The sequence below is a fragment of the Pyrus communis genome, chromosome 4 (genome assembly GCF_963583255.1).
Source record: "Pyrus communis chromosome 4, drPyrComm1.1, whole genome shotgun sequence".
In the NCBI taxonomy this organism is placed as follows: Eukaryota; Viridiplantae; Streptophyta; class Magnoliopsida; order Rosales; family Rosaceae; genus Pyrus; species Pyrus communis.
In genome coordinates this window covers 12,966,384-12,979,697 of record NC_084806.1, presented here as the reverse complement: position 1 = coordinate 12,979,697, position 13,314 = coordinate 12,966,384, and the positions used below count along the sequence as shown (strand labels likewise).

Below are 13,314 nucleotides of genomic sequence, written 5' to 3'. Positions count from 1 at the left end.
ATATGTTTGTAAATAGTAATCATCATTGACCTTACCCTTTTTCCTTTCAAACAAAAGGACTTGCACAAAAACAATTACTCTTTAGAGTAAATAGTGAGGGCAATTTCATTGCTCTTGCTCTCCAACTGCTATTGCCCACCATCAAGGGGATGCTCTAAAGTGGAAAACTAAAAACTGTAGTTTGCTAATTGCAACACATTTTTTGCCAACTTAAAGCACCAACTGAGCCATGATTTTTCAGCAAATTGCAACACATTTTTGGCCAACTTTAGTAGGCTAATAAACAAAAGCGACGGTAAATTAGATAGAGCTCTTCTTCATAACTACAAAACGTTGAAGGAGAGAATCTTATCCAACTTGTACAATAATTACATACATAAGGAGTTAAAGAGGACATTGCTGGTTGCAGCTCTACATCTCGACCCTTAGAAACATTGACAACGAACCAAATTCCCGAGGATGAAAATACGATCCTACAAATTACAAAACTGATCAAAGTCGTACCAGTCCAAACTGAGAATCCTCCTCCTGATAAGCACAAGTCTGGAAAAACTTCATGGTCGCAGAGCAGCCCAATCATACGAAAACGTAGGTCACTAGAAGCCGGTTAATTTAGTTTCTGCTTACCCATCCCATCAGCTTTGTCATGGCACTAATTTAAGGTGAGGGGTCCTCAATCATATCCCAACTCTTTATGACCTAGAAATTGTCAAGCTCGGCGTTCCAGGATATCTGCATAACAGCCAAACCGGGAAAAACAAAACAAAACCAAACCTGTAAATATTTTACAATCCTAAATATTGTCACATAAGAGCATCTGTTTCTGACTTCAATCCTTCAAATACCATCACGTAATAGAATTCGGACATCCAATCTACCAGATAAGTCAATTTATGTTTGGTCGGAAAACTATAAAGGTTAAATTCGCAAATAATCATTAATATCAAATGTCATGGAATATACAGAGGAGGAACTTTATAGCTTACCCTTCTCGTTTAGGTCAACAGGAAGACAGCGGATCTTTGGCTGATTTTCAGCTGTCTGTAGCAGCCCAGGTTGGGGTGGAGAGCTTGTGCCACTCGGACTTGAATTACCATTTGAGGTATGTGTCCTGAGTTGATGATTCAAGTAAACCTCCAAGCTAGAATTCGCTCCACTATTTTTCTTTATCTTTAATCTTTCTCTAGTAAAAGCATGAGCCAAAAAAAGGAGGAAATGAATGGGAAGCGATCCAACACTTAGAAGGAGTTTTAATATGCAACAAATGATTTTAGTGGTAGTAAACAATAGTTTCTACCCATAGGTACCTGTCTTTTCGCTTTTCACGGTATCTCTGCAACGAGACTTTTCTGCTCACCTGACCCTCTGCATCTTAAGGATTACCACCAAATGTTTCAATGAAAAGAAACTAGTAAATTTAATACAGCAAAGAGTAAAACTTCTTTAACTGGTTAAGCCTATAAGACTTTTTCATCAGAATCCCATGGCATGCAAAGGAGTCATGCTAAGGTAGTGACTGCGGCATAAGCAAAGGGAAATGAAAGTGACAGACTGACAGTGAAACTAGTGCTAAGAGCAGTATCAGTAGTGAAGGTAGATTTATGGTGTGTTTGGATGACGAACTTTAAAGTTTTATAACCTAGGCTAAATTTGTTAGGATATCACTACAAAAATTAGATAGATGGAGTTGAAAATGACTAGATGCAATACATTTGGGAGAACTTTCAGGTATCATTTGAAAGTCCTTTGTTTAGCATCTTTGCAGTGCATTTGTAATGTTTTAGTTGTAGCTTTGTGTGATTGAGTAGTTCATTGGTAGTATTCTTTTATTGCAATTTTTTTAGTTTAAAGCTCCTTCGTAAATTAAAGTTCCTCATTCTAAATTTGCTGAGAGACGAGTCTTTCAAAGGAGCAAGTGACAGATGGAGTTAGAGATGTTACAACAAAATAGTTGGCAGTCGCGGTTTCTTTTCTTTGGCCTGAGGTGACAGCAAAATTGGTTGTGATTTGAATCTTGTGGTACTAGTGTAAAGGCTTTAACCCTCCACCAAAATACTTCTACAAAAATAATACATCATAAAGTTACCACGCTTCTGCAAATTAGCATCACCAACTATAATTTCATAGTGGCACATCTTGCTTTACAGCTTTCTTAAATAATTAAAATTTCTCCCAAATACTCCTAAGGGAAACATACACAGCGACGAGAGGGGAAAAAAATCTAATGAGCAGTTTTACACATAAGAAAATATGACCCATACCTTCTACATACTCTCTGAAACTAATGTGTGTCTAGCATCTGTAAAGATTTATATCTTTTTTTTCTTTTAATCTAGGATATTGGAATGCATATCCTTGGAGACCATATGACTTGCAACAATAAGCATCTTTCTGTTTAAGAACTGTATACTTTTCACTCAGATACATGATAGGAGAGAAAATTTTGCAAATCACACAAGCAACTTCTACAGTGGTACACAAATACTGAATTTACCAGGATCACGAGTGCTGTTCCCTTTCTCCCAGTACTGCTGTGTATATTCGCCGATCTTCCCTGTAAAGTTAACTGAAACTATCAATTAATTAGCCATTGATCCATTGAAATCAATTAAGTAACCACCAGAAACTCAAAAGCTATAGTCCTCTAGCATAGGGTTTAGGACATTGTTGACTGTCAAGGTCTCTATCTATCAGAAACTACAACAGCAAACATCCTTTCTTTGTGACTCCAGCCAAATTGACTCATAATTAATCAAGACACAAGACTGAACAAAGATCTAAGCTATGTTTAGTACAGCACCCGTAGGAAGATTAAGGAAGTTGAATAGAAAATTCTTGCTTCAGCAAGCTCAAACTTTGAGCAATATTTAAAATTAAATTTACTGAAATCACATTGTCCCATCAATGAAAGAAGGCAATGCATAGAACCATATCTTGGATCTCATTTTCCCTTCAGTATGTGCAGTTTTAACTAAAAGTCAAGTACACAGCTAACTACATTCCACCTAAAGTAGTTTGAATGTAAGCTAAGAAATCCTTCTGCACAAATACCTGTTTGCATTGATTGAGAAATTGTTGCACTAGGAGGGAAAGGGCCATCTTTATCGCCCGCAGTCTGATATTGGAACCGTAAGGACCTTTCTGCTGCAGCACCACCAAATTGATTGTCCAGAAGCAGATGGTTGGGCCCAGCTGCAAAGTGCAGGATTGCCCGTGCCTGCAAATCCATATATCGTTGCATTGGAAGGCTTATCTCAAGGTCTCCATTCAAATAGAAAGCTTCATTTACCTTATCAGGTGGCACTCCATCATACACATTCACCTTGCCACTGTAGAAAATTGTCATTTGCCCAACTAATGCATCAGTTGTACACTGATTTCTGCAACCACAATTTCAAATACTTTCCTTTAGAACCTAACATAAATATATCACAAGATTGATTGCATGAAATGTTCTCACCACCCCCTAGATATATCTTAATTATAAACATACTGTTCCAATCTTTCAGCAGAAAACAGCAAATTATTTGCATCGTTTGAAATAGTAAATGGTGATGTTTTGTAATCAAGAAAATGCCATATAATGCTCTACAAACAAAGTAACCTACTTTGGCTTCATAACCGTCTTAAGGAACACGGAGAATATGCACCCTAATCGTAATCTCACTTCAATTCAATCTTTAAAATGTATGTAATCAACTCAAGCATAAGCCACGACCCATGGAGGAAAGATAAGCCTGCCACAAATTGGTAAACATGGTGCCACCCTTCTCATGTGGGGCTTCTTTAACACCTATTTAAGCAAGGTATGAAAACGCGAATCCACTTCAGAATCTCCTTCACAAACCCATTTCCCCCTCAATCTACTAAGCTCAAATAATCATACAAGACTCGATACGGATTCTCGAAGGACAAAGCCAACATTATGACTCCAAAGTCTACTAATTTCAAGAATTTTATCCCAAAAAATTGCTTCAACTAGATAAAGTAGCATACTTCACTACTACATTGTGCTTAACATACTCAAACTACACCGAGCAGTAAAACTCAGCTAGTGTCCATGCATTATAGCAAGTCAATAAAGAGTTCTAAAGAAGATGAACCTGGGACTGACGGCCGCGGTATCCGCATCGACCAGCGGATCCTCGGGAACCGATTTGGGCGGTTCATTTCTCGGATGCGTCGCTGGTTCGTCTGCGGACACCGAAGCCTGGACATCGGCGCTCGCTTCCTTAGCTGAATCAGCGGAATTCGAAGCGGCCTGTACACAGAAATCTTGCAATCAAACAAGTGCTAAGCATAAAGGCAAAAAGTACTGTAATTTTCTCGGGAAACAAACACATAAAAAAGTACTGACACGCTGGGTGGTGGCGGTGGTCGTCTGAGCCGAAACGACAATCTTTCTGAGAGCTCCGGCGCCGGAATCTTCGTTGGGCTCCAGCAGCGCCTTGAGGGAAATAACCTGCTGGATCGCCTGCGATTTGTTCCAAGAGGGCCGCCGCATTCCTGTACGGACACGTGGCCACCACATTTTTAAAAATTACCGAACAAAAAGGGGAAATCCTCGTCGTTTAATTAATTAATTTCGACAATTAAATATAGACTCCGGGGAGTGCGCTGTCCGTGATTTTAGGCGCGCCGGAAAATATGGCGATGGGGGGCGGAGGGGCAAAAGTGGAAATTAGCGAAAAGAGAGGAGAAAGGGAGGACCTTTTTCTTTGAGGTACTTGCGGCAGTCTTCGCGGGTGAGCTGGGAAATGTCATCCTCGGTGAGCTGGTTGAGGGGCTTCTCGAGAATGGAGGGAAACGTCGTGGTGGCGGCGTTCATGGCGGGAATTTGGCCGCCGGAGGAGGCGGAGTAGCCCTACGAGTAGGAGGGCGATCTGGGCGGGTGGGTAATTTAGCGGGAGTTGGGAGGGCGAATTGGGGGGAAAAGGGCAAAGGGCAAAGTGCGAGAGTGGGGAGTGAGGAGTCATGAGTCGTGTGGTGACGAGTTAAGTGCTTTTGTGGGGAAGGGGCTTTTCGGAAGCTGCGTTTCACCCTAGACTGCCACGTAATTCTATGTCCGAATGATTCTGGACTAAACCCTTTGATTTTTATGTAATTATTATTAAAAAGTTAATGATTAATTGGTGGTTTAGGGGGTTAATGCTACAGTGGAAGGGATGAAGGGAACATATAGGGGAGGGAGGGACGGTGGAAAGTGTAGGTACTAGGCCTAGCCTTCTAGGGTGTGGTTTATCAATAACTAGTTTTAGTAAGGACTTGTAGGCAAATAGAAGACAAAGGGTGACTTTTATGCCATGGACACATGCAATATATAATGCACAATTACATCTTTAGGATTGGATTAGAAAAGAAGAGGTCACTATATTCAAGTATATTCAAAACACCGCAGCCAAAGATCTCATATCAATTGATGTGCAATGATGTGTGAAGTGTTGTCTCGTATTGAAAAGTTAATAAATTTTACAAGGGTTTATAAAGAGTTAGACCACTTTCTCTTATTGTAAATTGATTTTAAGGTCGAACTTAAATTGTTTTTATTAGAGTAGAGCAAGTTAACTCATGTCTAAAAGTCTGATAGTCATGCGTGATCCACGTCACCTAATATTTATTATCCATATGTTTAGCTTAAGTAGTATCGCCACACACGAGCAAAGTGTGTGAAAATGTGGAGTGTAACTCAACAATGGAATAATGTAATAAATAAACCTTGGAAAAGTGTATAAACAGCTAAAAGCTACTCCAACATCAAACGTTTAAGGAATTTAAAATTGCTGCAAAGTAATTGTATATATATAGCTTTTTAAGCCACAGTTCGTTTACAATACAGTGAATACAAATTACAACTTAAAAGTAACGGAAGTTACCTTGTGATTCAAATAAACTAACTTTATCCTGTGTTCCATACATCTTAAGCTAGGTTAAGAAAAATGTTAGCAAAGTTGTGAAACCATTTCCTGAAACACGTTTAGTGGGTAAGGAATATTGGAACAAATTCTAATTTAACATTAACCCTAGATCACAAGCATGCATAAGGGTTGAAGACAAACTTGTCGAAGCAGCCATAGCAGTACCATATTGGTAGTTTCAGGAGAACGCATCTACTGATCACTTAGAGTCCTTTATATTCTAATGGTGATAGACCTAAAACGTAGAATTATTTTATCTGTGAGCAGGGAATTCTCTTAAATAGAAGCAAGGTTACCCAACTTCCATCTATCGTGAAAGTTGGTTATTCAGCCGTTGCATCCAATTCCAATCGTGGTGGAGCAGTTCTGATTAGTGCTTGAATTTCAAAAGCACAATTGATGTATTTCCTCAATTACAGGATGTGGTTTTACACATAGTACAAAACTCTAATTGATTTGTATTTTCAACATATTATTTCACGTTTATCCTAACTAGTTGAGTCCTAGGATTCTTACTAAGATTTGTTAACTTTTGGTGAGGGAGCCAATTGCTAATATATATATATATATATATATATATATAGAGAGAGAGAGAGAGACGTATGACTTATTCTTTTAGCGTATTTGTGTAGTATTCGGTGGTACGAATGCGTGGGCGCAAACGGAACGTAATTCGGAGTTATAACAAAGAAGTTGTGGGCAAGTAAAAATAGGGATAAAATTGTCATTTGACCATTTTCTGGAAGGCTCCAGATTTCTGGAGCAAAGAATGGTCATGCCACGTGTGTGGCTGTGATGGAAATGAAATGAGGAATAAGGACAGGTGCGGACCAATCAGTGAAGGGAGGAGAAAGAGTGACCAATAGGGAGAGCAGGAAAGGAAGGGAAATGAGGGAGAGGAGAAACATAAGATCCACGACCCGTTTCCCTTTTTTCGACCCAACCCAGACCGTAGCCATGGAATCCAGCGATTTTTTGTCGGTTTTCCAGCGAATTACATCACCTGATCACCTAGAACCAACTCCACGACCTTCCTTCTTCACATTCCACCCAAAAATCAAAGGAATTGGGCTCTAAATTATGAAGTTCGAAGCCGTCGGCTCCGACAGCAACCTGTGAGTCTCTAGGCGGCGATCCGCCATTTCTGAAGGCAATCTCATCGATCCCCACCATAAAAAAACTCCCCTTGAGTTCAGGAATAATTCTCAATCATTGGTTGAGGCGTCAGAGCAAGTATGGAGGATGAATCAAAGCACACCCAAATCTAGGGTTCCAACAGGTTTTAGTGAAATTGGGGCTTTTTCCTAGTCAAATTGGTCTTAGTCGTAGGTATGAAAGTTTCTCCTCTCATTGAGATCTTCATTCCTGTAAAATTTGAGAGTTTTTAGAAATAGATAAATTTTCCAGCGAGTTAGGGTGGCCGACCGCCGTGTGCAGCGGTGCGTGGGGACAAACCCCACCTGACCATCTTAGGCTAATTTTGAAGCCCTGATTCCATAATTGACATTTCGTTTAGTGAATTACAATGTTTTAATATAGTTTCGTAGTTGATCACCTAGTTGGCCACCACAGGGTCCTTATATGAATTGACGATCTGACCGTTGGATCATCACCAAACCTTAATACCATATAGTATGTAATATTTGAAGATTATAAGAACTAACAGATTGGGAATCCGATATACAGATATTACCGAATTGGATTTGTAAGTTCGTAAAATAAAACGTCGGCCGCCACTTAATTTTATCAATTAGTGGAGATCCGACTATTGAATCGTTCTGAAACTTTAGGATGTTGTTCTAGAAGCATAATGTGGATCTTTGGAAGTTACGAATCGGAAATCTGAGGAGCATATCTTCATAATCGAGTTAAGTAGAGTTGTGGACCCTACCGTCGACCTTTGACCGACGGTTGACTTTTAGTCAATGGATTTCAAATCATTCTAGAACATCTTTGGGGATGTGTTTTATGTAAGTTATGTGTTCTATCGATAAGAATCCTGAGTTGTGATTTGATATTTGTTCTAGACGACATTCGTTCCATACGCTTCGATATTGTGATAGGGACTTGTAGCGCAAACTCCATGTGAATGGCTCTTCTTCCTTTTTATAGTGTGTGTGTGTGTGTGTGTGTGTGTGTGTGTGTGTGTGTGTGTGTGTAAACTTCATAGTTTCCATGAATGCTTTGAACTGAGTTATGCATAGCATGCCATGATTTAAAGCTGTTATATTTAAATATTGCATTATGATGACATTTGTGATTATGCCAAATGATCCTACAGGGGCGCAGGTAAGTTCAGGTGAGTTATTATGTGATTGAAATTGTTGAATTATATGAGCATGCATATATTCATTAGAGCTCATCAGGCTACACCCCAGTATTAGTGCTCCCGCCTGAGGTTAAAGCCAGCCTTCACGTGATTGTTCACCTCTAGCACCGCACGCTCACCTTGGATCCAAGTCTGGTGCCAGCCTGTTGTACTGATCACAATAAGTGGTTCTGACTCGTAGGTGACCCGCGATTTATCGCATAGCTTTCATGTGATCGTAGCACTTGAACGTACATATTTATACACAGCCTGTCGTACAGGTCACACTAGGTGACTTCGACTTGTGTGCTAGCCTAGATTGATGAGCTATAGATCCAGTCGTACAGGCCATGCAAGGTGACTTCGATTGGCATACAATTTTATATTAGTTGCACATCTGGTTTATATCTTTTAGTGCTGAAATATTATGACATGGCATATCTCAGTTTTCACTGGTCTTGTGCATTGGTTTTAATACCTACGTAATACTATTATTTTCTGGAAACTATACAGGTTTTACGGCGAGGGGTTATAACATTTTCAAAAGGTTTTTATTAAAACTTTATTTTCAGGCCCACTCACCTTTGTTTTTTGCCCCTCCAGGTTCTAGTAGCAGAGTTTTCGTATCGACAATGATTATTGGCAAATCTTGAAGTAGACGATTACCATCGATGGTATAATTCTCACCCTATTTTATTGTACTGTACTTATGCTCTGTTATCATATGTGAAATGGGTTTACACCCGCTCACCGCGCACTCTTATACTCATGCACTTTTAGGTTTAAATTTGTTTACATCTTCCACATCAATACACTTTATGACTTCGTCACCTTCCAAGTATCGGTCAACACAGCTTGATTTGGAGTCCTAGTGGACATCCCGGGTCGGGGTGTGTCAATATTTATGCAACTCCAGAGGGTCAATTTTTCAATTTTTCAAGACCACTTAATTAATTTCTTGAATCTAATATTCCTTGAGGACAAACATCTATAGCAAAACCAAAGCAACACATTAAATCTAAGCTACCATATATATATATGTGTGTGTGTGTGTGCGCGCGCGCACGATATACACACACTGCAGCAAAAACCAAAAATAGGGCAGCTTGTGCAAGAGACCAACACACACACACACACACACACACAGAGCAGCACACCCAGTTACCTGTATAGATACAGGCAACAATTAGAATTAGCTCAATTGGGTGTTGAAGAAGATAGTTAATTAGCAAGGTTATGTTGGGGAGGTCGATATAATTAGTATTGTAATTATCTCTTCTTCTTCTGATCATATATATTTGACATCAAGAAACTGCATGCATACATTATATATACGCAGTAATTTGTGACAAATATCTTTCATACTAGAGAGAAAATTTACAGAGGTTTCTTTGGAAATATTTAAAAATAAAAGATTTTGAAAACTACATAAATTCATTTCAAATTCAACACTAAACAAACCCTGAATTAATTAATTCAACACTCTTCACATCTGGCATTGCGAAAACTGTCATGTAACGAGGATATATCGCAAAGTTATGTGAAAAAGAGAGAGAGAGAGGTGATACATCGTCGAGATAGCAAGTATTTCTCACGTGCACTATCTGGTATATAATGTCTCTTCACATCTGGCATTGTGAAAACTCTCATGTAATGAGGATATTGATAGGAATTTTACCACACCGCGAAAGGTTTGAAAACTACTATAAAACTTGCAAGAATGACAAGGTTATTGTAGTATAAATGGATCTTGTAAGGTCGTTCTCCACATGGATTATTAAATAATTTGAAGCAAACCGAATTCCAATTAATTATTGTAAAGTAGAAATTGAGATGATTGATTTTATGACCTACTTAAATTAAAATGAAACTGATTAATAAAAGTAAATTAATCTGCAGTATTAAAGATGAAGAAAAAGGAAACAGTTTTGAAGAAATCAAATTAAGAAAGCATTAGGGATCCGCCGTCACCTTAACAATTCTATATAGTTCTCCTAATTACTTATAACTTATACATGCACATTTCGAAGGTTAGGTTTTCCTAATATATGCTTATTTGGACCCCCAACATAGAGCGTATATCAAACATGCAATCCATCTGTGGTGTTCAGATCAAATCTAAAAATGCATGACTTATTAAGTTTTGTGAAACATTTTGAAAAACCATGAAACCCTTGAGATGTGGTAATCATCCTAAGTGAACTTGCACATATTAATCACTAGAAGCCTTCGTCAATTTCAGGGATCGACCTTTGACCAAAATTGCATCAAATTACTTTTCTAAACATCCTATTGGTGATCAAGCATCAAGATAATTAGATAGTTTAAACTAGTGATTAATAATTCGAAAACCTGTATGCATATAATCATAAGCAAATTGAAGAGAAACTACATATTCTTGCTAAGACTCGTGACCTCACCCTAGCAAAAAGAGAATTAGTTAGGCATATTCATAATAGACATCACAAAGTTCTTTATTGAAATAATAAAAGATCGAAAACACCTAGAATGGAAAAAGTCTGAAAATCTCTATGCTTGGCCAATTCCCTATCTTCAAGAATGTACGGAGAAGAAGTAGAAGCAAGAAATAGATCGGCCAAGCTTATTTAACATAGTAGAAATTAAATCCTCCTAATAAAAGGTCTTTCAATCCAACTAGGAAACTAAACAAGTAAAATAAAATAGGAAATATAACCCTAAACTGCTTCAAAACCGGCCCAAGGTCGTTGTATTTAAGGTTGGAATATTCTGAACACTTCTTTAGAAGACCACCAACCCATCAGATATCATCTTGAGCTCCAAAAACGCAATTTAAGCCCAAAAACACCATTTTCCAGCATTGCGCACTGCTCCTTTAATCCATCACCAAAAAATAACTGCTGGGTGGAAAAATCCCAAATTTTGACACGAACATCCTCCAATTTAAATCACTCCAAAATTCGTCCGTTTGATCATGTTTTGATTCAAAGGAAGTTGGATGTCCTATATTGAAAATACAAATCAAAGTATCAAAATTCTACCAAAACGATTACCAAAACATCCTAAGAATAGGGTAAAATATATAATATGAAATTAACTCATCAAATATATAGCAAAGTTATGTGTGTGTGTGTGTGAGAGAGAGAGAGAGAGAGAGAGAGAGAGAGAGAGGCGATACATCGTCTGGATAGCAAGTATTTCTCATGTGCACTATCTTCATATCTGGCATTGCAAAAACTCTCATGTAACGAGGATATATCGCAAAATTATGTGTGTGTGTGTGTGTGTGTGTGTGAGAGAGAGAGAGAGAGAGAGAGAGAGAGAGAGAGAGAGAGAGAGAGAGAGAGGCAATACATCGTTGGGATAGCAAGTATTTCTCACGTCCACTATCTGATATGTAATGTTAGAAGTGCAGGCCACAATACATACTAGACTGCTTATTAAGTACTACACAGCATATTCATGAGTGCAGACAATTGCGCAATAACTGTGTGTGTGTATATATATACATACATACATACATATATATATATATATATAGATATAGATACACATACATACATATATATATAAACCGAAGGTGGCCAGTCCAAACTGGTTACTGCTGCTGCAGCTGCATTTGCATATATACATCTCATAGTTGATATATAATTAAACATCGGTGGCAGTCGCAGGAACACAAGTGCTAAATCATCAATGGCGATTTTTTTATTTCCAAATATCCTAACGCAGTGAAGTTTCCCTTTCTCAGCTTATTGTTCGTGTAGTATACACTATACATATTGTGCTGTCAGAAGGGTTGCTTGCTGCAACTCCCAATCCCTTGTGCTATTTGATGGACCATATATAGACACAGCAGTACTGTTTAAACGTTAACCTAAGCCCTCAACAACCCATAATAATAATCCGAGGGCCCAACAGGACTTGTAGGCCTAGCTAGTTTATTTTCCTCTTTTAGTCCACATTATCTTCAAAAGTTAATATTAACAGGTAATCTCAAACTAACACTGCTCGACTCCTTATAATTAATAGGTAATTCCATTTTACAAAAGAGAACTGCTATTAGCACTCCAAAAATCTTATTATACACTCCTCATAAGTGTATTTTTCTTTTTAATTATAGAAAGTTTGGATTGTTAAATGTGATTTTTGAAGTGCTAATAGCAATTCTCTTACAAAATGCCATGATGTAAATCGATGTGTTTGGTTAGTTTGCTTACATGGTTAACGTGGGCTCCACATTTGATTTTCTTGTTTTGTGCCATGTAGTTTTAAAGTTGAGTGAAAGTTCATGGACTATTGCTCTAGTTTTTTCAAAACACAGAACTGTCCTGTATTTTAATCTCACACAACACAACCTCGCACTAATCTCTTCTCATTTAAAGTTGCCCTAATCAGAAAGTCATATCGAAATTTATCAATTTTCACATGAGTGGCCTTGTGAGTGTGTGACATTGATCTAAGAAAACCTTAGTGAATTGCCTTCTTTAACAAAAACAAGTGATCCAGCAAATTATTCTGAGTCTTCCCTCCCTACTGCGGCTAGTTTTTTATTTTTTTATTTTGCCTTAAATGCAACCAAACCCAGAACCCATCAAATCACTGTGCCGTATTCTCCGACCTTTCCACAACCCCTTCTTTCCCAACTGCTGGAAACCTGGCCGAGCCTTGGCCCTCACTTATTGGAAGATCGTGGGGTTTCGTTTAATACAACTGTTCCTCTCTTATTTATTTTTTGAGTAATGTTAAAAGAGATCATCTATTTAAACTGTATTTTGTAAATCATTTGATATAGTTATTGACGATTAAATTATTATTTAAGTATTAATTAACGTATTTATTTTTTATTAATGACACATTATATGATTTACAAATTTAATTAAAAAAAATCAATTTACCTAACATTACTCTTGATTTTTTAATGAATAGAATATTAAGATTTTATTCATGCACTGTGGATTCGAAAATCCACATCTCATAAATTATTGTAGAAAAGGGCAAATCTCCCTTTCTATTTTTTTGCCAATACCAGCCCATATATAATTATTATTTTATCAAAAAAGAAAAAGAAAGTCCATGTATTATAAAACAACAAAAATATGTCGATGTGGA

General features: G+C 37.8%; 1 protein-coding gene across 5 annotated transcripts; it reads right to left on the bottom strand.

Annotated features, from left to right (window-relative positions):
- Nucleotides 1–300: 300 nt before the first annotated feature.
- On the bottom strand, nt 301–4,986 carry LOC137731815 (protein TIFY 4B). 5 transcript variants are annotated; one of them, XM_068471044.1, is made up of 9 exons: nt 4,711–4,985; nt 4,358–4,506; nt 4,104–4,261; nt 3,290–3,380; nt 3,052–3,217; nt 2,495–2,566; nt 1,308–1,371; nt 987–1,183; nt 301–732 (listed from the first exon to the last, which is right to left on the bottom strand). In XM_068471044.1, exons 1-9 carry the CDS (start codon nt 4,826–4,828, stop codon nt 710–712), a joined length of 1,038 nt encoding a protein of 345 aa, XP_068327145.1. In that variant the 5' UTR covers nt 4,829–4,985; the 3' UTR covers nt 301–709. The 5 variants fall into 5 exon arrangements, with proteins under 5 accessions (XP_068327145.1, XP_068327146.1, XP_068327147.1 ...); XM_068471045.1 differs by having other exon boundaries at nt 1,308–1,365; XM_068471046.1 differs by having other exon boundaries at nt 2,495–2,554.
- Nucleotides 4,987–13,314: the final 8,328 nt, after the last annotated feature.

What these genes read in the sequence shown, in the direction of transcription:
- LOC137731815 (XM_068471043.1), bottom strand. Translation starts at nt 4,828, where the DNA reads ATGAACGCCGCCACCACGACGTTTCCCTCCATTCTCGAGAAGCCCCTC. An exon ending in ACCGCGGCCGTCAGTCCCAG is followed by an intron (nt 3,381 to 4,103) that starts GTTCATCTTCTT and finishes TTGTGGTTGCAG; the next exon opens with AAATCAGTGTACAACTGATG. An exon ending in CGTGAAAAGCGAAAAGACAG is followed by an intron (nt 1,184 to 1,307) that starts GTACCTATGGGT and finishes TGCTTTTACTAG; the next exon opens with AGAAAGATTAAAGATAAAGA.